This window comes from Callospermophilus lateralis, chromosome 6, assembly GCF_048772815.1.
Source record: "Callospermophilus lateralis isolate mCalLat2 chromosome 6, mCalLat2.hap1, whole genome shotgun sequence".
Classification (NCBI taxonomy): Eukaryota; Metazoa; Chordata; class Mammalia; order Rodentia; family Sciuridae; genus Callospermophilus; species Callospermophilus lateralis.
The window spans coordinates 18,824,421-18,851,746 of NC_135310.1; the positions used below are offsets into that span (position 1 = coordinate 18,824,421).

At 38.9% G+C, this 27,326-nt stretch overlaps 2 protein-coding genes and 1 long non-coding RNA gene across 6 annotated transcripts in view; 2 read left to right on the plus strand and 1 right to left on the minus strand.

Moving 5' to 3' along the window:
• Positions 1-1,384: 1,384 nt before the first annotated feature.
• Nup43 (nucleoporin 43) lies at positions 1,385-21,010 on the plus strand. The gene is made up of 8 exons (XM_076858148.2): positions 1,385-1,544; positions 1,856-1,978; positions 4,127-4,204; positions 5,239-5,419; positions 6,937-7,072; positions 8,500-8,651; positions 12,876-12,998; positions 18,244-21,010. Exons 1-8 carry the CDS (start codon positions 1,425-1,427, stop codon positions 18,471-18,473), a joined length of 1,143 nt encoding a protein of 380 aa, XP_076714263.1. The 5' UTR covers positions 1,385-1,424; the 3' UTR covers positions 18,474-21,010.
• LOC143401115 (uncharacterized) lies at positions 11,070-25,926 on the minus strand. 3 transcript variants are annotated; one of them, XR_013091611.1, is made up of 5 exons: positions 25,393-25,926; positions 22,818-22,853; positions 17,538-17,579; positions 15,013-15,225; positions 11,070-11,553 (listed from the first exon to the last, which is right to left on the minus strand). It is a non-coding gene; the product is annotated as an uncharacterized LOC143401115 (long non-coding RNA). The 3 variants fall into 3 exon arrangements; XR_013091610.1 differs by having other exon boundaries at positions 15,013-15,201; positions 25,393-25,925; XR_013091612.1 differs by lacking the exon at positions 15,013-15,225 and having other exon boundaries at positions 25,393-25,923.
• Lats1 (large tumor suppressor kinase 1) overlaps positions 25,913-27,326 on the plus strand; it is a 60,074-nt gene continuing 58,660 nt past the window's right edge. For both annotated transcript variants that reach the window (XM_076858144.1, XM_076858146.1), the window contains exon 1: positions 25,913-26,141. The gene's annotated coding sequence lies outside the window, so the exon portion shown is untranslated. The remainder of the gene's footprint in view (positions 26,142-27,326) is intronic.

Here is a 27,326-nt window from a genome sequence, read left to right on the forward strand (position 1 = left end):
ATGTGGTTCAGTGGTCAAGTGCTCCTGGGTTCAATCCCTGGTACCAAAGTAAATAAATGAATAAATAAAATAAAACCAAGATCTGGGTGTAGTGATGCTTGTCTCTCATTCCAGATGTTGGGAGGCTGAGGCAGTACCTTGTCTCAAAAAAAAAAAAAAAAAAAAAAAAAAAAAAAGGGTAGAGATGTAGTTTGGTGGTAGATGATTCCTAGATTCAATCCCCAGTAATGCAAACAAGTTGGGAGCAGGGTGAAGGTGGGGAAGCAATCAACATGCAGTTATAAGTATGTATAGTATAAGAAAATTTGAAATATGAAAAAGTCTCTGGGTATGGTGGCTCAGGCCATCCCAGTGACTCAGGAAGCTGAGGCAAAAGAATTGAAAATTCAAGGCCAACCTCAGCAACTTAGCAAGGCCCTAAGCAACTTAGCAAGACTCTACCTTAAAAAAAAAAAAAAAAAAAGGCCAGGAATGTAGTTCAGGACTAAAGTGCCTTTAGGTTCAATCCTTAGTGCAAAAATAACATGACTAAGTCAGTAGGATTTACGTTCTGGTTGGGCTGGGGGTGGGGTCTACATGAAAAGAAATCTAACAGGGCAGAATATAAGTGCCATTAGTGGTCTAGATAGCAAATGCAAGCACTGTGTTTATTTATATCATCATGGGCTGGTATCATCATGAAAAAGGAATAGGAAGGAACCTATCCTTGCAGAATGGGCAGGATTCTGAGAAGTAGAGAGGGATGGAAGGCTATTACAGGCATTACCAATAGCACGGAAGGAATCAAAAGCACAGGTTCCTGGACTGTTGGACAGTAGATATCGCCAAACAATACATAAGTAAATTGACCAAAGTTAGGCAGGAAGGAAACGAGTGTCAAACTAAAATTAGTGTCTTCAGAATTCCAACTCTAGGCTCTGACAGTATGTGTATTAATTTTGAAGCAAAAGAATCTGGGAGAAAAAGAGGAAGAGGCTTAGGATAATACGATTAAGTGTTAGTCGAGGTACTTCTATGAGAACTTAAGGATTTTGAATTGTTTTCTATATGCAGCGATGTGCAACTGAATGCTTAGTTGTGATACAAGGTGATTTCTCTGCATTGTTTTTATTTTAGCTCTTTGTTACATACTTTGCAATTATTGCACAAATACATTGTCTCAGTGTTCCTATATTGATTTTGCAGATTTTGTGCTGGTCTTACTGCACCAGGGCGTAAGTCCGTTCACCTTTGTTTAAAGCCACTTCTGTGAAGGGTTCCTTCAGTTCAGATGCTGGCTACGCTCACAGAAGCTTCCGGCAAAAATTGGCTCTCTGCAGCCACCGTCTCGCTCTGAGATCTCATCCAATCAGGCTCCGCGGAAGAGGCGGGGCTGAAAGGCGCGCGTTGTGCTTCTTGCCTTGTTTGCCGTGGTCGCCTTCAGCATGGAGGAAATTTATGCCAAGTTTGTGTCTCAGAAAATCAGCAAAACCCGCTGGCGACCAGTGCCTCCGGGAAGCCTGCAGACCGCAGAGACTTTCGCTACCGGCTCTTGGGACAATGAGGTACCGCTGTTCCTGGGAAGCGGAGCCCGTACCTTCTCCCTTTTCCTCTTGGGTGTCCTGGGCTGGCCGAGCGCGAACTCTGACCTTCTAGCTCCTCTTGCCTTCTAGGTCCTCTGGCCCTTCTCTGTCCCCTGAACCCTCGTCGCGGTTCTGTTGCCTGTAGTTCAGAGCCATTAATGGTTGAGCTTCGTATCTCCTTGTGTTTTTAAATTCTTACCATACCATTCGTGTGAGGTGCTTCTGAATCAAGATTGGCTGAAAGTAATACGGATTTTACTTTCCTCTAGTTGACGTTTACGCTATCTTTGCAGGAAAATTATGTTTCATTGTGGTCTATTGGAGATTTTGGGAATTTGGACTCTGATGGAGGATTTGAAGGAGACCATCAATTATTGTGTGATATCAAACACCATGGTGATGTCATGGATTTACAGGTAAATCTGTATTGTACCCAAAAGGTAACTTTAAAAACTGAAAATAATACATCTAGAGATGCAGGGGATCTTAAAATTTTGTCTAGTCACACTCCTGGTAAATATGATTTGTCAGCACATTTAGCCACTTGGTGGCAGGATCAGAACTGGGAAAGAGATTGTAGATTTAATCCTAGTTTTTAAAAATTAATCTATGCACCAAGGAATGTTTTGGAGCTTTATATAAGTTAACATAATTTTCATTGCATTTCCACAAATCAAGCATTGGTTTTTATGTTTTGTGTGTTTGTTGCAGTGAGGTGCTTGGGATTGAACCTAGGCTCTTGCACATGTTAGGCAAGTGCTCTACCAGTTAGCTATGATCCCCTTCCCTCAGGTATTGTTATTTATGCTTTTTTTCTTTGCCTTTTTTTTTTTTTTTTTTTTTTTGGTACCAGGGATGGAACCCAGGGGTGCTTTACCACTAAGCCACATCCCCCTTTTTTTAGTATTTTATTTAGAGACAGGGAGGGTCATGCCTAGTTGCCTAAGTCCTCACAAATTTACTGAGGCTGGCTCTCTCTGAGAAGTAGAGAGGGATGGAAGGCTATTACAGACATTACCAATAGCACAGAAGGAACCAAAAGCACAGGTTCCTGGACTGTTGGACAGTAGATATCGCCAAACAATACATAAGTAATATCCCCCTGCCTTAGTGTCCCAAGCAATTGGGATTGCAGGTCTGTGTCACCATGCCCAGCTTGTTATTTCTCTTTATCAATATAAAAGCTGAGACTAAAATCTTTGAGGCATATATTATGTGGCAAATAATGTGCAGGGACGTTCATATGGAATTGACTTTTGAATTATTATTATTTTTTTTTAAATTTTTAATATTTATTTTTAAGTTTTTAGCGGACACCACATCTTTGTTTGTATGTGGTGCTGAGGATCCAACCCAGGCTGCACGCATGCCAGGCGAGCGCACTACCGCTTGAGCCACATCCCCAGCCCTGACTTTTGAATTATTAGTACTCCTGTGTTTTTTGTTTGTTTGTTTTTTGGCACGGATATAGGGGATTGACCTCAGGGTCACTGAACCACTGAGCCACATCCCCAGTCCTATTTTTTATTTTATTTAGAGACAGGATCTCAGTGATTTGCTTAGTGCTTCACTTTTGCTGAAGCTGGCTTTGAACTCTGTATCCTCCTGTCTCAGCCTCCAGAGTTGCCACTGGGATTACAGGCATGCACCACTGCACCTGGCAGTACTCCTGTTTTTAAGTGTTAGGAAAACTTAGAGAACTTAAATTCTCTCTCTCTCTCTCTGTGTGTGTGTGTGTTTGCTGGGCATCAAAATCAGGGCCTCCTGCATGTCAGACAAGAGCTCTACCACTGAGCCACATCCCTAACCTGTGAACTTGAGTTCCCTAAAAAGCATTTCAAAACCCATAGTAATTGGGGTTTGAAATTAAGTTTTCAAAGTTGGATGTGGTGGTAGATGTTTGAATCCCAGCTACTTGGAAGGCTGAAGCAGGAGGAGTGCTTGAGCCCAGAAGGTTGAGATCAGTCTGGCAATACAGAGACACTGTCTCAAAAAAAAGAAAAAAGAGAGAGAGTTTTCAAATCCGGGTCTTCATTACTTCATTTCTTTTATTTACTCTATAGAAACAGTACTAACCTTAGGAATGATACTTTTCTAAAGTTGCATTGTTGTGGTCCAAAATTACATATATTTTAGGTGAGTGAGCTTAGCAAAAATTATTACTTACTCTTTTTTTGTAGTGAGGATTGAACCCAGGGGTGCTTTATCACTGAGTGACATCCCCAGCTTTTTTGTTTTGTTTTGTTTAATTATTTTTTGTTTTGAGGCAGTGTCTCACTACATTGCTGAGACTGGCCTTGAACTCAAGATCCTTCTGCCTCAGCCTTTCCAGTCACTGGGATTACAGGCATGTGCTACTGCTTCTGGCTATTATTATTTATTCTTTGTGAAAATATTTTTACATATATAGTAGTATTGACTTTTAGATTTATTAACATATTTCATTTGCTTAGAATTCATAGGCTCTTTGCTTATGGTAGAGTCTGTTACTAATTGAGTTGAATAATAGGCTTTCTCCCTACTACTGTTTCTGGATTTATAACAAGCCTGAACTTTTTGTTTAGTTTTTTGACCAGGAAAGAATTGTAGCTGCTTCATCAACAGGATGTGTAACCGTTTTTCTCCATCATCCAAATAACCAGGTAAAGAACTTTTATTTGAAAAAAAAAAAAAAGTTTGTATTTTAGTTATTTTTAAGAAGGCTTAAACAAGATTGAGTTTAATAATGACAGAAATAAAACATTGTTAAAACGTGAAGGGAGCTGGGTGTAGTGAGACTGAGGTGGGAGGATCTATTGAGCCCAGGAGTTGGAGACCACCCTTGGCAATGAAGTAGTAAATGTAAGACCCAGTTAAGTATTTTTTAATGGAGTCAAAACTGCTATATGAGTAAAAGTATTTTCACAAAGAATGAATAGTAGCAGCCAGAAGCAGTAGCACATTCCTGTTAAGTGTTTCTTTTTTTTTTTTTTTTTTAATATTTTTTAGTTATAGAGGGATGCAGTATCTTTGTTTATTCATTTTTATGTGGTGCTGAGGATTGAACCTAGGGCCTCACATGTGTGAGGCAACCACTCTACCACTGAGCCACAACCCCAGCCCCAGTATTTCTTAATGAAGTCATTTTTTTAAAGTTGAAGAGATTTATTTAAGAATAAAATTCAGGGGCTCTTAATTAGAAGATCATTCCCAAAAGAATTTAAAGAGTAAACAGGGCACAGTGTTATATGCCTATAATCCCAGTGACTCAGGAAACTTAGCAAGATCCTGTCTCAAAGTAAAAAACAAAAAGATCTCAGAATGTAACTTCGTGGACAACTTAGTAACACCCTGACTCAAAGTGCTTATCTACCCTGTGTAAGATCCTGAGTTTAGTACTCAATACCAAGGGAAAAAAGAAGAATTTAAATAGCTGCTTTTGAACATTGAACTGCTTGATATCTAAAAATGATTACTTTGCTTTAAGATGAATATTTTACATTATTGGACAACATTTTTTGTGAGTCTAATTCATTGTGTACAGAGCTTCTAGTAGTTTTTAGACATTACTAATCTGAAGTACAAATGAAAGAAAGAGTTATTCTTTTTCTAGAAAGATCAAGATAGAATTTTAAAATACTCTTGAGGAAAAATGCTTGGTCTTTGATTAAAAAGTATCCTCATTTCTAATACTTAGACTCTGTCAGTCAACCAGCAGTGGACAGCAGCCCACTATCACACGGGGCCTGGCAGTCCTTCTTATAGCAGTGCCCCATGTACAGGCATTGTGTGTGACAACCCAGAAATTGTCACAGTTGGAGAGGATGGTCGAATAAATCTCTTCAGGGTTGATCACAAGGAAGCTGTAAGAACAATAGGTAAGAAAAATCATCATATTTATTTTTTCCATCATATAGTAATTGAACACTAAAAATGCAGAGTAAATACAGGGTGAAGTGTTTGAGGAGTATTAAAAACAAACAAGGCAGAATCCCTTGGTCAAGGGCAGCATATCCATGAGGACAGAATGAGTGACTGACTACAGAGGAGAAAGAGATGGATTCTTTTGTTATTTTGAGGGACCAGCTAGAAGGGATTCTTTATTAGATAAAGAATCAGGAAGGAGATGACAACTTAATCTAGGTTGTAGATGATAATACTAAAAATGACAATACCAGACATTGGCAACAGCATGGAGACAGGGTGAAGCTATACAGGAAATGACAAAAAAAAAAAAAATGTTTGTCCTGACATTAGTATTTTATAGGAAAGATGAAAGATGAAATCCAAAAGGTAAATTGGGACCAGTTTGCAAAGAATCTTGAATGCAGAACCATTTTGGTGGTGAAAAATTAAGGTGCCATTGTAAGTTTTTGAGCAATGGAGCGATATTCTCTGTGTCATGCTTAGAAGGATTAGTCTAGTGTAGCATTTCTAAACTATGCCTCACACAGACTTGTCTGCTGAGATTTCTAATAGTCCATTGCCCTAGATCTTTTGGATCAGAATCTCTAGGGATTGAGCCAGGAATCAGTTTTCTGTGTTGTTTATTATGATTTTTAGTTTTGAGTTATATCGTTTGCTGCTAGTTAAGGACTGTTGCCTGATGGCAGTGTGAAGGAATGGCACAAAATAAGACTCAAAGAAAGTATACGTTGTTATGTTCTATAAATTCTAAACCCTCCAGGACACTTAAGAAAAGGACCTTTATAACAACAAGGAAGGACTTCGTGGCGAAAGAGGAAGCTGATGAGGGTGAATAGATTTGAGATGTGTCAGCAGTATAATACAAGGTCAGAGTAGCTCTGTCGGATCAGTGGGTTTTGGACCCATAGAACTTTGCATCAAGGACTAGTGGGAAATAAGACTGAATATAGAGGAGCTTGAACATTTATCTCAGAAATTCATGGTAACAATTTTTTTTGAGGTGGGGGGTTGGTACCAGATTTTTTTATTTAAAGGAATGGTAAAATTAAAGAACATAAGTTGATGTTTTGTTACAACTTAAAGAAAAAAGGTGAGGGTAACCCCAATGTGCATGCACTGCCTTGACAACTGGAGAAGTCACTTCCATGGCTATGGGGAAGTCAGCCTAAGGTTGAGCTTTCATTATCACTATCTTCAGGGTAACAGTCTTGAGGGGAAATAGAAAAAGGAGTACCTGAAAACTCAGCTCTCCATTTAGAAAACAATTCAGATGTCCCATGCATGATATTTTTCTCTCTGAGGAGAATTTGCCTGAATGCATACGCTACTGTGCATTTTTCTGTAGAAGTCAAATTGTGACTGATTGGAAACTTCATTTGTAATATTTTGATAAATAGATGCAATGCAATTTAAGATTTTCATGAAAAAAGGGATCTATTAAATACACTGCCATTTTATAAATTTGTAGACAATGCAGATAGCAGTACACTCCATGCTGTAACCTTCCTTCGAACTCCTGAGATACTTACAGTAAATTCAATTGGACAGTTAAAAATATGGGACTTCAGACAACAAGGAAATGAACCTTCTCAGATATTATCATTGTAAGTTTTGATTTGTTATTTCAGTAATGCAATGCAAAATCAATTTGTTCAATTGGTTATGACAGCTGTCTTTAAAACCCTTTTTTTCCTTCAGTACTAGGATTGAACCCAAGGGAGCACTACCACTAAGCTACATCCTCTTCCCTTTCTATTTATTTTTAATTGGTGCTTTATAGATATACATAGAGGTGAAATTCATTGTGGTTTATTTATATATTCACATTGTATAGTTTTGTCCCGTTAACTCCATGTTTCCTCCCCTTTTCTGTTCCTCTTCCTTCCCCCATCTCCTTCTAAACCATTGATCTTTCCTGAATCCTTGTATCTGAGCCATTCCCCCTTTTGTCCCCTTACTTTGATCTAGCTTCCACATATGAGAGAAAATATTCAACCCTTTATTTTCTGAGTCTGCCTTAATTCACTTAGTGTGGTGTTCTCCGTTGCATTTAAGGTAGTGATTCCTAATTAAATGTGACAAAGAAAGAATTATGTGGTGGACTTGATGCTCTCATGCTTTATTTAGTAAATATTTGCTGTATTGATTCAGAGCCTTCATCTTTTTGAAGTTTTTATTATTTAATGGAGAACTTATTTCTGTTTAACAAATGATTTTATCAATAAAGGATAAAATACACTCTAGATGTTATGGGTGGAAAATATAATCCAAAACATTTTTCTGAGCAGAAATTCCCATTTCTAGGTGTGAACATTCACTTCTCTTAAGAAAATGGAGTGTGTCAGACTGAATAAAAGTTATGTAAAATAAGCATTAAATAAAATAGGAATAAGGAATATTTGAGTATAGTTGATATTTTCTTAAAACCCTAAAAAATGGAAATGGGTTTTGTCCATTTTACCATCAGATTATCTTGTTTCTCCATTTCCACATTGAAGAGAGAATGAATACTTTTGGCCTATAATTGTAAATGGAAAGGTAAAATTACATATTTTATAATTACATATAAATGTAAAAATGAGCTTTTTAAAATATTTATAAATACATTTAATCTCTTTACTTTTTTGGCATTATTATTTTTTGGTTTTGTGGTACTAGGGGTTGAACTTAGGGTCTATGTATGCTAGGCAAGTACTCTACCACTAGCTGTATCCCCAGTCTTAGCAGTGGGATTGAACCCAGGGGTGTTTTACCACTGAGCCACATGCCCTGCCATTTTTACCTTTTAATTTTGAGTCAGGATCTCAATAAATTGCTGAGGCTGGCATCAAACTTGTGATTCCCTATGTCAAGATTGCCTACGTCAGCCTCCCAAGTCTCTGGGATTAGAAGTATGCACCACCTTACCCAGCTTGGCATCATTAAGCCACATAACTATCATAGTATTGTAGTTATTAGAATAAAATGTTTCTTGGGTTACACAGAATTGTACTTTACCGTGTATTTGATATATTTGTATTTCCCACAAAAGGACTGGTGATCGAGTGCCACTTCACTGTGTTGACAGACATCCCAACCAGCAGCATGTTGTAGCTACTGGTGGCCAGGATGGAATGCTGAGTATTTGGGATGTTAGACAAGGTACTATGCCTGTATCTCTACTGAAGGCTCATGAGGCAGAAAGTAAGTATTATGGAGATATCGAAAGTTTTTATTATATGAGTTATATGACATAAGCACCTTGGCATAATGGTACACATAGATCATTTTATGTCATAGGTTTTAATGTCTGAATTGTAAAACTTTAATACCTTTATATTTTGACATGTAAGCTATGTGAATGTTGGTGGGGATTACTGGGGATTGGACCTGAGGCCTTATACATAGTGGTAGGTAAGGACTCTACCATTGAGCCTCAACCCCAGCCCGAGGCATATTTAAGCTCCAAAACCATAGGACATATCTTGAGGTATTTATCTATGCATTTCTTTCTTTTTTTAATATTTAGTTGTAGATGAACACACAGTATATTTATTTTTATGTGGTGCTGAGGATTCACCCAGTGCCTTACACATGCGAGGCAAGCACTTTCCCACTGAGCTACAGCCCCAGCCCTATGCATTTCTTTTTCTTTCTTTTTTTTTTAATTTATTTTTTAGTTGTAGATGGACATAATATCTTTATTTTATCCATTTATGTTTTTTATATGGTGCTGAGATTCCAATGCAGTGCCTCAGGCATGCAAGGCCAGTGCCCAACCGCTGAGCCACAACCCCAGCATATGCATTTAGTTTCTTAGGATAATTTTTTTTAACATTTATTTTTCAATTACAGGTAGACACAGTATCTTTTTTATTTTTATGTGGTGCTGAGGATCAAACCCAGTGCCTCACACTTGCTAGGTGAGCACTTTACCTCTGAGCCACAACCCTTACCCCGCTTAGGATAATTTTTTAAAGGTAGAATTGATTGGCTAAAACTTTTGCATAATTTTAAAGCTATAATGCATGTTGTCAAACCTACATAAAAATAGGTTATATTGTCATTAAGTGTGTAAGAATGCCTTTTTTCCTAATCAAATAGAGACTGTTGTTTTTCATATGTACTAATCTTTTGTGCTTCTCAATTTATCATTGCATCTTTTTTTTAAAATAAGAACAATACATAGCTGTTGTCATACTAAAATAGATTATATTTAGAAATTCTGGTTCAAAAAGTTTCTATTAGATTCTGCTTGAATAAAGATACAAGAAAGCTAATATTGCAACTTCTCTGTTTAAATAAGTTTCACATTATTGCCAGGAACAGTGCTGCACATCTGTAATTCCAGGGACTCAGGAAGCTAACGCAGGAAGATTTGCAAGTTTGAGGTCAGCCTCAGCAATTTAGCAAGACCCTAAGCAACTTAGTGAGACCCTGTCTCAAAAAATTAAAGTTCTCAGGATGTAGTGTAGTGGTAAATCACCCCTAGATTCAATTCCCAGTACAAAAAAAAAAAGTAGTCACATTATTACCTTGGAAAGACAAATGACTTTATGTTCAAGAATCAAATAGCCAGGTGTTGTGGTGCATACCTGTAATCCCAGCAGCTTGGGAGGCTAAGGCAGGAGGATCGCAAGTTCAGAGCCAGCTTAGCAACTTAGTGAGTCCCTAAGCAATTCAGCAAGACCCTGTCTCTAAATAATACACAAAAAATGGCTGCAGATGTGGCTTCGTGGTAAAGTCCCTATGTGTTCAATCCCTGATATCTCCCTCTCCCTCATAAAAAAAGAAAAATATCCAGCAAATAAAAGGATAGAAAAGGATAAAAGAGGAATAAGATATGTCCTTAGACATTCTGATTTGGGCTAACCTGGTGGAAGACTCACAAGCTTTCAGATTGATCTCCCTTTTTAAAAAAAAGAAATTATTTATCTATTTTTTTGGTACCAAGAATTGAGTCCAGGGACATTTAAGCATTGAGATACCTCCCCAGCCCTATTTATTTTTATTTTGAGGTAGGGTCTCCCTAGTTGTTTAGGACCTCGCCAAGTTGCTGAACCTGGTTTTGAACTTGTGATCTTCCTGCCTCAGTCTCCCAGGTCAGTGGGGTTACAGGATTGTGCCACCAAGCCTGGCTTTTTTTTTTTTTGCTTTTGTGATGCTGGGCATCAAACCTTGGGCCTCACACATGCTAGGCAAGAGCACTCCAGCACTGAGGTATATCCCCTGACCCTTTTTTCTCTACTTTCAAGCCCTCTTTAATTGGCAGCCTAGTTAAGCAATGTATACACAACTGCAGTGGCTTTTAATGTTTTGCTTTGAATTTATCCTACCTCCTAACTAGTAATGAAATGAAATGTTTTATAGGAGGTTGTTTTCTAATTTGAAAATAAATGCATAAAAAGTATAGATTTGGGCAATCTGCTCATGGCTCTACACAGGGTATTGTGTTTCACTTTTTTTTTTTGTCAGTTTAGTTTTTTTTTCCCCCACTTTGTTTTAATGAAAGAGTGTGAATGTACTTTATGGGAACACCTCTGGAATACATTCTTCTCTCTCTCCTTCCCTCCTTCCCTCCCTCTCTCTCTCTCTCTCTTTCTCCCTCCCTCCCTCCCTCTTTTTTGTGACAGTATATAACTGTCAGAATGAAGGTTAGTTGCCACTTCACAAACCTGTGTCATTCTTTTCATGTTATAATTCAAATACTTCCTATACTGATTCTTCAAAGTGACCTAGCTCAGATTCAGAACCATTGTTCACAGTTTTGCCTGCATGCTGTATGTAGCTTTCTGGGGAATCAGGGCTATTCATTGCCTCCCAGGTGTCTGTGTACACAAAGTTCCCTTAAAGTTTAGAGCTGGGGTGAAGGGTGGGGTGGCACTCCCAATATGGGTTCTTAAAATTCCTCCATCTGAAACTGGATCCAACTTTTGGAACATTTCCCAGTTTTGGTGTGCTAGGAGCTAGTTGCTATTTCTGTGATGTAGACCAGAAGTATCCCGAATCTTGACTTGAGCCAATATTGAATTCTGCGTCTTAGAAATTCATTTGCATTTATCTTTCTTTTATGGTCTTCTCTCAGTCGTTCCAGTAATGTAACCATCTATTAAGAACAGGAAAAAAAATAAGAGAATTTACCATTTTTTTAATTAGTATTTTCAGTATTTTCCATAGTCATTATTTATTTTATTTTTTTGTGGTGCTGGGGATTGAACCTAGGGCCTTGTGTATGCAAGACAAGCACTCTACCAACTAAGCTATATCCCTAGACCTCCGTGGACATTCTTAATGTATTTCCTATGTTTGTACTTTTGTTGTTGTTTGTTTGGGTTTTTTGGAAACAGGGATTGAACCCAGGGGCACCCTAACCACTGAGTGACATCCCTGTACACCCCACTCCCCCTACCCCTTTTTCTTTTGAGACAGGATTTCACTAAGTTCTTAGGGCCTCACTAAATTGCTAAGTCACCTTTTGAACTTGTGATCCTCCTGCCTTAAGACTCTGGAGCCACTGGGATTATAGGCATGTGCCATCACACCTGGCTGCATTTCATATTATTATTTTTTTAATATTTAATTTTTAGTTGTAGTTGAACACAATACTTTTATTTTCATATGGTGCTGAGGATTGAACCCAGGGCCTGACATGTGCTAGCCAAGCACTGTACCGCTGAGCCATAACCCCAGCCCTGCATTTCATATTATTATACTTACTTAACATGACTCATAATCATTTAAAGTACCATCTTTTGAAAGGAAATCTTTTTTTTTTTTTTTTTTTTTAGTTGTAGATGGACACAATTCTATTTATTTTTATGTGGTGCTGAGGATCAAATGCAGTGCCTCATACATTTGAGGCAAGTGCTCTCTCTACCAACTGGGCTACAAACCCAACTCGATAATCTGTTTTGAGATTGAATTTATTGGGATTGAATCCAGGGCCTTGGGCATGGTAGACTAGCATTCTAACTCAGGTCCACACTCTTTTTTGCCCCTACCCCCACCACTGTTCTTTTTTTTTTTTTTTTTTTTTTTTTAATAAACCTTTATTTATTTTTATGTGGTGTTGAGGATTGAACTCAGTGCCTTATGCATGCAAAGCAAGCACTCTACCAACTGAGTTATATCCCCAGCCCACCCACTGTTATTCTTTTCCATAAAAAAGTATAATAGGTTAAATGATTTAGTGAGGATTTTTATTCATTTTCTGGCCCAGTCCACAAGGTTATTTCTTGACTTCATTTTCCTTGGTACATATTTCAACCTTAGGGAGTTTTCTTTTTAATTTTGAAGACTTTGATTTGAGACTACATACTTGAGGTTTTGTAGGTGTGTAATAAAGCTTGATAGAAGACGGAGATAGGGTTTTAATGTTTTGTTCAGGCAATCTGCAGAGGAATAAACTTCTTGGTTTTTATCTTTTAGTGTGGGAAGTTCATTTTCACCCATCCAATCCAGATCATCTATTTACTTGTTCTGAAGATGGATCCTTATGGCATTGGGATGCCTCCACAGATGTGCCTGAAAAGTCCTCACTCTTTCACCAAGGTAAAAACGCCTTCTTCTTATGTGAAAATTTCTTTAATTTTAAGGATATATTTGGCAATGTTATTTCTAAGCTTTTTTACTGCTAAGGTAAAATATTACTTTTAGTTGTAAATGGACACAATACCTTTATTTATTTATTTTTATGTGGTGCTAAGGATCTAACCCAGTGCCTCACTTGTGCTTAGTAAGCATTCAACCACTAAGCTACAACCCCAGCTTCAGGCAAAACATGTTAATGAAAATTCTTGGTTATTGTATACCTTTAAATACTAGATTGAACATTCTCAAAAATATTTTTTTAATATCTTTATTTTTATGTGTTGCTGAGGATCAAACCCAGGGCCTTGCCTGTGCTAGGCGAGCACTCTACCACTGAGCCACAACTCCAGCCCGATGTTCTCATATTTTTAACATTAATGAATGACAAAATGTGCCGGGTTTCTGTTCTCTCGACTAAAAGGCTCAGGGGTTACTGCAGTTGAACTGGGCTACTGGGCTGTGCAAAATAACCACACAAGAGATACAAATACCTTTTTCTTTGGGGTCGCTCTGACGGCTCCTCGGACTTTAAGGGTCCGCAGAAAAGGAGAGAGTGCACGCTGACCCCTTTTATTGAGGAAAGCTATTCAAATGAGGCAAAGGGTCAGGTTTCAGAGGGCTGAGTCTATCTTTGTGGTGTCCACTGTCAGCAGATTGATTGACATCTGGGTAGGCCACACCCAAGGGGACATACAGTAAGAGAAGGGGACATACACAAGGCACTTCCATGGAAGATTCTATCCTAAACAGTGCAAGGGGTTATATTACAAAGGAACAGGTGAGCATAGCTTCACTCATGGGGCTGTAGCAAGACACACCCATGCATGAGACACCAACCCTCGAACCCAAGAAGGGTGGGGAAAGCTCTGCCACATTTCTGTGACTGAGTGCCTCAGCACCCAGCCAAGGAGTGAGACTTGTCACGTGCAATGTTGGTCTCTCACAAAAATGTTTTCATTTTCTTGTTTTAGGGTAAATTTGAATATCATAGGGCTGAAATCTGACTGTCAGTGACTTATTACCATACTCCTGATGACTAAAAATGCTTAGCTGGCTCACTTCACTGAATCTTCAACCAAGATTCTTTGTGAGTGACTGTAACTGGGCCCTCACGCGTAGGATAGGCAGCTCTTTTATAATCATATTGGCAAGGAAAGGTACATGCAAGAAGAAAATAGATCTTTTATGTATTAAGAAATTTGTTTCTGGACTGAGGGATATAGCTCAATTGGTAGAGTGCTTGCCTCACATGACAAAGCCCTGGGTTCAATCCCCAGCACTACAAAAAAAAGAAAAAAGAAATTGTTTCTTCTTAGCTCAAAAAGACCTGTCTCCTGATTAAAATCAGTAGTGAGTAAAGCTCAGCCAAGAACTATGCAATTGTATTCTAGGTTTTTTATTTGTTTGTGTTGCCTTTTCCAAGCTTTGAGGGATTTACCTATGGTTCCAAAGTTCATTTGTTTATTCATTCAGAAACCTTTACTGAATGCCTATCCTCTAAATGTGTTAGGGCCTACAATAGTGAGCAGGAAAAAAATGTTTCTATACATGCAGAGCAAAATTTAGCTGACAGTTTTTAAAAAGTATAGCCTAGCAGGATGTGCATACCTATAATTTCAGTGCGTCAGAAAGCTAAAGTAGGAGGATCACAAGCTTGAGGCCAGCCTCAGCAACTTAGCAAGACCGTATCTTAAAATGAAAAATAAAAAGCACTAAGGATATGGCTCAGTGATAAAGCACCCCTGGTTTCAATCCCCAGTACTGCAACCCCTCAAAAAAAAAAAAAAAAAAAAAAAAAAAAATATATATATATATATATCAATAACAGCCCAATCAGAAAAATCCAAATTACCCAGAATATAGAAAGAGTTAGTTTCACATGTGTTAGAAGGACTGGAAAAACAAAAGGGAATTCAAGGAGTGTTGGTAGTGCAAACAGAAAAGGTGATAACCAGAAAGCAGAAATCATTAATACCTTTGGTGCTACAGTGTTGGAAATGCTGTTAAAGTTGATTCTGGATTAACAGGAAAAAATGCCACCTCAACCCAGCCTGGAACTGCTGCCAGTGCTGCTGTTGCCAAAATCCTGGAGCAGGAAGGGAGCTGCTTCTCTCCTCCTACGCCTTTCAGTCACCCACATAGTGCCTCCCGTGGTAGGGTCCATCTGGAAAGCAGATGGCAAGGGAGCCTGGAAAATGGAGTTTGCAATACATAGTAGAGCATAGCAAAAGGGACTGAAAGCAAACAAGAAAGTAGCTGGACCGAATGTACTGATAAAAGGATAAAGGAAGAATGAGGGGAACGACTCTAGAGTAGTAGGAGATCCCACCTGACAGAAATAACATTTGAGCAGTCACCTCTGAGAAGTGAAGGTGTGAATTACATGAATGCATTCCAGGCAGAGGACTTGAGAGGCAGAGCACAGCAAGGCAGATGTGGCTGCCATTCAACTACTAGGACAGTCGGAATTGTAGGTAGTAAGGATTGGTTGTGGAAAGACTGAGGTTTCCAAGAATCACTGGTGCTACAGAATATAGACGATGTAAGAGGGGTGAGGATGGTGGAAACAAAGACAGCAGGAAGGAATGGAAGCAGAAAAGTGGAAGCAAGAAAGGAGTCTTGTCACAGTGGTTGTGAATAATTCAAATTGTGAACATCACTAATCCTAAAATCTGAAATGCTCCAAAATCTGAAATTTGTTTTTCCCTGACATGGGGCTTAAACCCAGAGTTGCTATACCACTGAGCTACATCCCCAGTCCTTTTTGACACAGGGTCTCCCTATGTTGCTGAATATCTTGCCACGTTGCTGAGACTGGCCTCAAATTTGTGATCCTCCTGCCTCAGGTTCTCTGGTAGCTGGGATTACATGGGGTTATAGGCATATGCCACCATTTCTGCCCAAATCTGAAATGTTTTTGAGGATCAATATGATGTCACAGATGAAAAATTCCACACTTTAACTTCATGTGATGGGTCACAGTCAAAATGCAGGTACACTAGTCAGGTGAGGTGATGCATCCCTATAATCTCAGCTCCTCAGGAGTCTGAGGCAGGAGGATCACAAGTTGGACACTAGCCTGAGCAATTTAGCAAGACCCTGTCTCAAAAGATAAAAAGGACTGGGAATGAAGCTCAGTGGTAAAACACCCCTGGATTTAATCCCCCTACCATTAAGATTTAAAAAGAAAAAATGTTGGCACAGCTGGGTGTGGTGCCACATGTCTGTAATCCCAGTGATTTGGGAACCTGAGGCCGGAGGATTACAAGTTTGAGGCCAGCCTCAGCAATTTAGGAAGGCCCTAAGCAACTTAGAAAGTTGTCTGAAAAAATAAAAAGGGCTGAGGATGTGGCTTAGTGGTTAAGTTCTCTGGGATTCAATCCCCAGTACCAAAAATGCAGGCCCATTTAAAGTATTTTATAAAATTCCCTTCAGGTTATATGAATGGGGTTTATATGAAACATAAATTAATTTCATGTTTAGGCTTGGGTGTTAACCTTAAGATAGCTCATTACATTCCAAAATTTTAAAAATATTCAAAATCCTAAACGTTTTATAGCCAAGCATTGAAGATAAGGATATTTAACTTGTATATTAATTTGAACCGTATTCAAAAGCAATGTAATATTTGGGAGCACAAAACAAGATAAACAGTAAAATGATGGAAAAAAATTCTGAAACTTCACCAGAAAAATTCTGAATAAGGGGACTGGTGATGTAACTCACTGGTAGATCCTATATTTAACATAGGCAAGCCCCTAGGTTCAGTTGCTCAGCACCTTCCCCACAAAAAATTCTGGACAGGTATGGAATGTATGTAATATGTATGCATGTCTGTGCTAATTTCTAACTTCATTTATGGAGAAACTTAATAGTTTTATCTAAGCATGTGTTAAGTACTTGTATTTTATTTCCCTTCTCTACTTCCACTGTGTTATATTTGAAATCTTACTTTTTTAGAAACTTTGGTTAGATTGGAAGTAAAATTATTTATTATGTTTTGTTTTCTACTATTGCAAGGCATGATACTAGATACTGTGAAAAGGTAAAACAAACATAAAATATGCAACCTCCTCTTGAGAAAGTCTTGGATTTAGTTATCGAGAAGGGGCATGGAAAGTTAAATCATGGCAAAAGGAACTAACAAGATAGTAATGTTAAACACAGTGCTGAGGGTTCTGGGATGGAAGAAAGAAACATGAATTTAGAGCTTCTTCAAAGATTTCTCAGAGAAGAAAGTTGAGCTGGACTTTAAGGGACCACAAGGTTTAATATTGTATATTTGATTTAAAATTAATAGATTAATTTTAAATTAATTTTAAAATTATTATTATTAGTTGTGATGCTGGAGATCCAACCCAGAGCCTGGCATGTGCTCTTCAAGAGCTTTGCCTCTAAGATACATACCCAGCCCCTAAACCTACTAATATTTAAGGATTCAGGATTTTGTCTTACATTACCAACCCTTAGCATAGAGCCTGACACATAGTAGATACTCACCTATGTTGATGGAATGGTATATGAAATTTTCCCTTTTATGATCTGAAAGAAAGTTGAAAAGAATGAAAATTGCAAATAATAGCTGATATTCTGTCTTTGCCTCATTTAGTTCTATATTAAGTGCATAGCACTGGTAAGAATGTTTATAATCTAGTCATGTTCTAAAGTTTGCCTTTTAGTTTTCTTTCCAAAGTTTCCTTTATCTTAAAAGGGTAAGAATAAAAGATCTAAAACGAATTGATTATACTTAGAATCATAGAAACATTTAAAAATACATTTGGAAATATTTACTTAGAAATATGCACAAAACAAACAAAATTTTTGTGAACATTTTATTTATTGTTATCCAAGAGCTTTTATTTATGTTGTTATTTATTTATATGTATTTATATATTTATTCTACTTATCCTCAAGTCTTTGTTGCTTCCCATTAAAAAACAAACAGAAAATAAACTATCTGCTTTACATGATGACTTTTTAAAGTTAGGTATCCATATTTTCCCTTGGAAATTTGAGTATTTAATAATACTGAATAAGTCTTTGGTAAAAAATGACAACATGTGATCATGGAATTATCTGCCTGTCATTCTGAGAATTAATACAAGTTGGACTCATTGTCTTTCTGAAATATCAGTAGAGATTTAGATGTATACTAACATAAAATTAGTCTTGAAGTTTTGAAAGTTTTTCCCCCTTTTTCTTTCAGGAGGAAGAACCGGTACTTTTTTGACTCATAGCATTAGTAACCAAGCTAACATTCACCAATCTCTTATAAGTTCCTGGCTCAGCACTGATCCTGCGAAAGACCGTATAGAAATCACAAGCTTGCTTCCCAGCAGGACTCTGTCTGTGAACAGTTTGGATGTTTTAGGTCCTTGTCTTGTTTGTGGAACTGATGCAGAAGCAATATATGTCACCAGACAACTGTTTTCATGAAAATACTGGGATTACAATATTTCAAGTTAAATATATAGTTAGCCCTTTGAATTACAACTTCTGTGCAAAACTTTATTATTGAAAAATGTGATATTTACAGGGGTCATATCAGTAAACTATGGCGGACACAACATGTTTGTTTGTATGTGGTGCTGAGGATCAAAACCGGGCCGCACGCATGCCAGGTGAGCGTGCTACCGCTTGAGCCACATCACTGCAACTGTACATTTTTAGTGGTGTAGGATTTAACATTAAACCACCAGTGAGTTCCTATAATTTTTATTCTTATAACATTTTCTTATTAATTTTAATAAGTTTTTTCAGGAAAAAGTGAGTAGAGCAAAAACGACAAATTTATAGTTGTGTTCAAATATTTTTATTATTATTTTCTGTGGATCAGTGGGTGTTGCTGGGGACTGAACCCAGGGATTGTGCATGCTGGGCACTCTACCATTGAGCTGTACCTGTAGCCCCATAAATTTTTTATAAAAATGAAAATATACATGTTATCTTTGTGGATGCACATTTTCTGGCAGTAAACACATTATCATCATTTTGAACTACTAAATATTCTAAAGTATAAATGTATAATAGTATATTTTACTTAATGGCATATTACATTCCATGTTCACATCTTTCACTGTTTATGATTATACTATATTTAATTTATATTTCTTTTACTTGTTTGTATTCTTAGCCATTTTTATTTTTGGAGGCAATTTAGCATCTTCTTATTAATTTTTAACTTTTTATATATGAAGAATTTTTTTGCCTGTGGTCCTATGACACAGGCAGCTTTTAATTTAGCTTTGGCTTTATTCATGGGGCTTTTTATAGAATTAGGCATTTTTGTATATGGTCAACTCAGTTGATTTCTTTATACTTTATGACCTTTGCATCATGCTATCCCTATCCTAAGTTTATATAAATGTTTACCTATATTTCCTTCTATTTTGAGGTTTCATGTTTTATGTGTAATTATCACTTTTTGAATTTATTTAGTGACGCCTGTAATCCCAGCTACCAGAAACTGAGGTAGTAGGGTACCAAGTTTGAGGCCAGCCTGTGTAACTTAGCAAGACTGTCTCAAAATAAAAAATAAACTGGGGATGTAGCTCAGTGGAAAAGCACCCATGTTGAATGTACCACACACACATACATCTGAAAAAAAATTGGTTGGGGGGCAGTCTTAAGGATTGAACCTAGGGCTTTATGCACACTAAGCACAGTAAATTCCCCATCTAGCCCCCTGATATATTTTTTTACACATTTTAAGCATAAAAATAAGATCATTTAATGAGCCCAGGTTTATCAGGAAACACCCAATTTTCATTTCTGATGTCATTCATTCCCCACCACCCCACCTCTGCTCTGGATCATTTTATTTTAATTTTTTGGGGGGAGGTACCAAGGATTGAACTCAGGGGCACTGGACCACTGAACTATGTCTCCAGCCCTATTTTGTGCCTGGCTGTTGCTAAGGCTGGCTTTGAACTTGGATCCTCCTGTCTTAGCCCTCCAGTGCATGCTGGGATTACAGGCATGTACTGCTGCATCCAGCTTGACCATTTTAAAGCAAATTCCAGATAATGTGTCATTGATAATTTACTGTGTGTGTCCTAAGAACGAAAACCCTCCTTTTAAAAAAATAAGCACAATACCATTATCATTCCTCTAATAAATTATTCTTTAATACTGTTAAATATTTAAGCAGGGTTTTAATTTCCCAGATTGTCTTATGAACATTTTTATAGTTGATTTATCAACAGATAAAGGCTAGACTATTACATGTCTCAAATTACTTTAAATTCACACCCCTTATTTTTTATTTTTCTTTGTTACTTTTTGTATGTATCTACCTCAGCCTCCTAAGTAACTGCGATTATGGATGCATACCACCATGCCCGCCAAGTTCTGCCAATTAATAAGAAACAAAAGCTTTATTTAGTATAATATGGTAATTTACCAATTTATTTATGAAATTAATCACATTTTCTTTTGAAGGCTACAGGATATCAGATGAAAGGTACCTTGGAGGCCATTTCCAATCTAATTGTGATCATCCCTCTGTAGCATGTGCAACAAATTATTGTCCAGTTTATACTTAAAAACATCCCAAGATGAACACAGTAGCTTATGATTGTAATTCCCAGCCATTGGGAAGCTGTGGCAGAAGAACTGCAAGTTGGAGACCAGCCTCAACAATTTACGAGACTGTCTGAAAATAAAAAAATTTTAAAAGCTGGGGATTAGCTTAGTGGTAAAAATCCCTACAGTGCACGCTGGGATCACAGGCGTCTTTTTTTGCCCAGTACAAAAAAGTTTCACTGTGCAGCTTCTCATTTGGACAGCTCTAATTGATGCAGCATTGAGACAGAGTTTCAGTTTATGGGTAAGATCCAAAACAATCCTGTAAAATGGTAGAATGGTTGTGGGTTAATGATATTGTGATTCTTTTATGAAACAAGCCAACTGCCAATTTTGTTATATTTGAATTTTCATTATGTTGGGATGCATCAATGTGGGTTTTCACTAAATAAAATGAGTTTTTATATTCTGAACTGAAATTTACTTCCTTTAATCTTATCTCAAGAGCCATAGAAAAATCACTTAATTCTCAAATATTCAGATATTCAAAACTATGTATTGTAGCTTCTTCAGGAGGAACCTTTCTAATTTATCCTTTTAGTGGTTCCTTGTGGGCAGGGTTCCCTTCCCAATTTTTCTTGGATTCAATCTACTTTAGGACTTCTTTAGGATATCCTTTAAGTGTCATTTCCTCCAGAAAGCCTTCATTGACTTCTGACAATTTGAGCTAAATTGTTCTCTGCTTCAAAAACCCATTGTGCATAATTTAAGCAGACTGTCTTCCCCCTACTGGGCCACAACAAGAACAGGGGATATATATCTTCTGTTGCATTAGCATATTTAACAGTATGATCCATAGTAAGCAGTGAATCAGTATAATTAAACTGAACTCACAATCTTGTTTTCCCTTTAAGAAATAACTTGTTTGCCTAACTCCCTGTTTTAAGTGTGACTTCACAAAACAAACACTTTTCTATGAGGTGTCTGCCTTGCTGAGAGTATGACAGAAACCTTGCCATTCTTGTTCTGGGTACAGTATTCTTTTGGAACACTGTATCAGCTTATTTTAACTTTTGTAAAATTAGATTGCTGCGTAGTTGAACTTAAATCCCTAAGTTTTCACATATGAACTTCTAAGCACATTTTCCATATTTTTGGGTTAATGCAGATGGTTTCTGATCCTTATTATATACCTATTATTGTTCTAAGACAAATTTCATTTCAGCATAAGAAAGAACAATCTCCTTTGCCTCTTCTAAAGAAGCTACATTTAGAGTTGCCACACTTTCATCCTGTTGGTTAGGAGATACATGCTAAATGAACCAAATTTCTTGGGCCCTTTGCATGATTCAATTATCAGTGACACATAAACCTTTGGTATTTGGTTACGAGTATTAAAATATTTATGGACAAACCTAATTTATTGACATGTCTTTCCATTTATCTTTTTCATAAGGCTATTTTGAGAAAATAACTGCAATATCCTATCAAAAGTTGGGAATAAATGAAAAATTCCTTGACATTTGTGAATAATACTTCTATTTCATTGTATGGTGGAAACATCCTTTCAATAATCCATTCCAGAATCTTAGATAGGAAACATACCAAGTGAGCCTTCATTTAAGCTTATGGTATGAATATGGTATCTAGCCCATGCTAACAGAAGGTCTAAAGCAGTAATAGTGCTCATGTTTTACAGATATGAAACCTGAGAACCAAAATATGGTACGCAATTCCTTGATCTCTTTTTAATTGGTATCCTGAACCACCATTAATGTGAATTGGCAATGTTTAACAACTGAAAGCTGGTTTCTAAAAGTCCTCAGCATTGGAACAATTTCTAGTAACATTTGCTATGGCAAAGCAATCTGCAACTCTGAGAGACCCTGTCTCTAAATAAAATATAAAATAGGGATGAGGATATGGCTCATTGCCCCTGGGTTAAATCCCCAGTACCAAAAAAGAAAAAAAAAAAAAAAAAAAGAGAGAGGGCAGGGAACCACTCAGGCTATGGGGAAGTAGAAAAACTATAGATAGATGATTAGGTTAAAAAACAATAATAAAAAATTAATGTTCAGGGCTGGAGCTCAGTGACAGAGCACTTGCCTAGCATGTGTGAGGCACTGGGTTCGATCCTTAGCACCACATACACAAATAAATAAAATAAAGGCATGCTGTTCATCTACAACTATTAAAAAAAGTTCAAAAAAAATAATGTTGAGGGCTAGCGATGTAATTCAGTGGTAGAGTACTTACCTAGTATGTGAGAGACACTGGGTTTAATCCCCAGTACTGAAAGAAAAACAAAAACAAATTTGTGCTCAATTTCAAACTGTCATGACAACTTTGGCAGACAATAGGTGATAGACCAGCACAACTCAAAGCCATCAGAAATGCATTAACTCAGCTGGGCACCACAGAGCACACATGTAATCCCAGTGGCTCTGGAGGCTAAATTCGGAGGAACTCTAGTTCAAAGCCAGCTTCAGCAATTTAGCAAGACCATCTCAAAATAAAAAGCCAGCTGAGGATGTAGCTCAGTGGTTAAGCACCTCTGGGTTCAATCCCTGGTACCACGCTCCTCCCTAAAATGCATTTACTCTCAAAGTTAATTTTTGTATAGGTCATGGATTTATGAGGCTAAATTGTAATTAATACTAGACTATAAAATAACAGTTTTCAACAAGACAAACCCTTACGTAGGATAAATTAAATTTAAATCTCTTGTCAACACAAAGTCTGAGATTAAGCTCCAGCACCTCAATAACTAAACAACAACCAAAAAAGTCTCTTAGAGAAATCCTAGAAGCAATGATACCCAATAGCAGTCAGCCCACTAGAACCCAGATTTGATTTTAAAATCCATTCTCCAATAAAAAGAACCAGGGCTCATCAGAGAAGTGATGATTCCAGGATGGGACTGATATATGAGATAGCTTGGAATATCTTGTAGTGGTGTATGACAAAGATACAGAAGCCAAATGAAAGCCACTAATGGGCAAAACAGGAATGATTCGAGCAAAAAATAACTGAAGTATAAAATATCCGGGTTCCATAATGATATAAATATACGAATAGTGGGGGGAGTGGCAAAGTAAAGTCAGAGCAGAAATCCAAGTAATTTATTGAAATTTTCTGCCCTCAAGGAGGTAGAGCATAACTCTCCATTCCTTCTGTGTGAGCTGTGCTAGTCTTCTCCCAAGATTATATTAATTTCTGGGAGGTCCTATGTTCTCAAGGCCATACTGATTTCTAGACTAATTCCATATGTACTTCTTTTGTACCTCCCTACTGTCTATTACCCATGCATGAAATGTAGTCCCTATTCCTCTGACACATCAAAGGCTGGATTAAGGTTTTTTTCATCATGATAATAAAAAACCTTTAAATGCAACGCCATTTTCAAACATCCAGTCTTTCCCTGGCCTTTAATCACCATCAGCACCCACAGTCCCAACAACTTTGCATTTTGTCTGTTCTTTCCTGATCATTTAAAAAAAAAAATTAGATGGACATATCTATGTTTTATTTATTTATTTTTATGGTGGTGCTGAGGATCGAACCCAGTGCCTCCCACATAGTAGGCAAGTACTCTACCCAGTGACTGAGCTATAACTGCAACCCCTTTCCTGATCATTTCTTCTTTCCTCATTCTTCTCACCCCTTACAAATACAAGCCTCCCAGACCTGTGTTGAACAATTTACTGAGCTCCTTGAATTATCTAGGAATTTCCCCAAAGACAATGGTTTATAGAGATATTTTCCTTTAGGTTTACAGAGCTTGAGAGCTTAAGTTGGGTTGGTAACAGTGACAAGATTCTGGTGTCCTTCCAGTTAAATAACCTCTGAACAGAGCAAGTAAGCCCTTACATACAGCATAGAATTTTAGGGCCAAGTGTGACACTACAGGTTACTTAGTCCTCCAGTTGAAGAAACCTTCTTAATGACACTCCTGGAGCCATATCCGCTACATCCTACAAACTCTGTGATTGTATGGGAACTTTTAAATTTGTTTTTTTTTTTTTTTTTGTGCCAGAGACTGAACCAGGAACTTACAAGGTGAACTCCTAGCTGAAATGTTTTATTTATTTCTTGCTTGCCATACTGGCAATTGAAACCAGGGCCTTACATCCGCAACTTTTGTTTTTTTCAAATTTTGAGACAGGTCTCACAAAATTGTCCAGGCTGGCCTTGAATTTATGACCTTCAGGACTCAGCCTCCCAGGGATTACAGGTTTGTTCTGCCTGAAGTGGAATTTTTCTTTTTGGAGGGGGATGGGGGTGGTACCAGGGATTGAACTCAGGGGCACACAGTCACTGGGCCACATCCCCAGCCCTATTCTGTATTTTTATTTACAGACAGGGTCTCAGTGAGTTAGTTAGCGCCTCACTTTTGCTGAGGCTGGCTTTGAACTGGTGATTCTCCTGCCTCAGCCTCTGGAGCCACTGGGATTACAAGTGTGGGCCATTGCGCCCAGCTTAAGTGGAATCTTTTTAACAGAGGCTTTCACTTTTGAATTTAGGGATACAGTAGCCAGAAATTAATTTAACTTGATAAAAAGTAGCCTTTAATTTTTATAGTTAGTCTAGTATAAATATGTCAAAAGGAGATATCTGAAAGTACTAATAGTATCTATTTTCAAGAAGCAAAATTGGCAAAGATGCTCTTCGTTGCAAAGGACGGGCAGTATCTTCCAACAACACAAACTAAATGACTCCATCCCAGGCTTACAATTCAGTTTAACAAGAAATAGAACCCTCTTCTCACACCGCCCCCGTTATTCCAACTGTGGCAATAACGACCTCCTCTTCTAGGATGAGGCGGACACACCTGAACTCTGCTCACCGGTGGGTCATGGTTGGCGACATTGTCTGGCTGGTTCAGAAAACACTCGTGCTCGAAGCTCACAGAGAAGGAAATGAGTGCTAGACAAGAATCGGATTTATTTAAGCCCTCAGATCTCGAATCCTGATGTCCACAGCGAGGTTTCAGAGCGCCACTCCCGGCCGCTTCCCGAGAATTGAGCTCCAGGGGACGCGGCTCCCTTCTCGCCGTCCGGATGCAAAGTTCGCTTGGCTGAAGGAGCGACTGCGTACGCCGAGCAAGCTCGGGCGGGGAGTCTTCCGCCGCGCTCGCGAGCGGGTTCCGCGGGCGCGGCAGGCGGAGCGTAGTGGGGCGACGCTCACCCACGCGCTGGGCGGCGGGCCACCGGCCCGAGCAGGGAGGCCGCAGGAGTCGCGCTCGCTCCCCGCGGCCGGGCAGCCAGAAGCCCCCAGTCCTCGGCCCCCGCGCAAGCGACGCCGGGAAATGCGCACATCCGGTAAATCGCAGCGGAGTGCGGCCGCGGCGACACGGAGTCGAAGGCAAAATGGCGGCGGCGGCGGCGGCCTGGTGCTAAGGGGAGAGCCAGGTCCCCGCGACCCCTGCAACGGGCCGCGCCGGCCCGCGGCAGCCCACCGGCCTCTCTCCCCGCCCTGCGCCACCTGGGACACTCGGGGCCCCTGGGACGTGCTCCGGCCGCCTCGGCTCCTGCCCTCGGGCCCGTGGCTGCTGTCCAGGAGCCCCGCTCTCCCCTGCAGGTAAGTCCGGGGCTGCCTTAGCGGGTGGGGCTCACTCTCTCCTCCGGAGTCCGCTCGGCCGGGGCGGTGGCCGCAGGGGCCCACGCCCATCCCCGCTGGCGGGGGTCCAGGGGCTGCTGCGGACGGGCGGGCTGAGCCGGCCGGGTCCGGGCCTGACTTGGCTGGTCGCTTTGACCTGAGCTGAGCCCTGCCCTGAGGAAGCGAGGGTTGGCCGCACCGGGTGCTGCAGGAAGAGCCCCAGGCACGTTCGGCCTCGGACGTGCAGGTCTGGCTGGGAAGAGCCTGCCTTGCTGGCGGCCTCGAGGCCACTGTCCCCTCCCACCCCACCCCCAACTCGCTTCGGAGGGGCGGAAAGTGAAAGGTGGTTCTGAAGGAAAGTTACCTTGAAAGAGCTACCGCAGTTCTTTGGACCGCAGAGGGCCCGGATCCTTGGGTATAACTTGAAATCATGGGAATCTCTGCCTTACGCTCTAATGTTAGGTCACTGTTCGTAGTTGGAAGCGGTGGGAGCGATGGCCGTGGATTTATAGAATAGGAATGTGTATGTCAAAACAGAAAACGAAGGAAAGACAATTTCAGGAACTTTGTTTATTATAACTTGGAGCGCAAAGAATTACTCTCGGGTCATTTTATTTAATCCCATCCTCTGACTTCTTCAATTAAAAGTCATTTTTAAGGGAACAAAGTGAATATTTTTCGATTCATGTGAATGACTTAAAATGTGTGTCATCGTCTAGAACTTATCGTTAGTGAGCCCTAAGTATCCTCTGTAACACAAATAATATTATCACTCCAGTTTTGTAAATGCACGTGAATGCCTGAGATTATGAAACTTGTCAGACCTTTATGAATTATTTATTAAAGGTTGAAAATGTTTATCCATTTTTCCTCCATGAGGAAGAAAAGGTAGGACAATTATATTCGGAATGCGTGTTGCTTACTAAGATACCTACATTTGTGATTGCCTTACCAAGGTTTTCTTTTACCTTTAAATAAGTAGACAGATTGATTCCCTAAGGCGGTGGAAGAATTTGACTGATTTTTAAGTAGCATTATGTTCCTCTGATAAACTGTTACTGCAAGAAACTAGATCATAGCACATACTGTGAAAGGCACATTCTTTCTGTGCTTGTTGATTGATTATGCCTTGCTAGTCTCCAAAACAATAAAAAAAGTACTTCCACT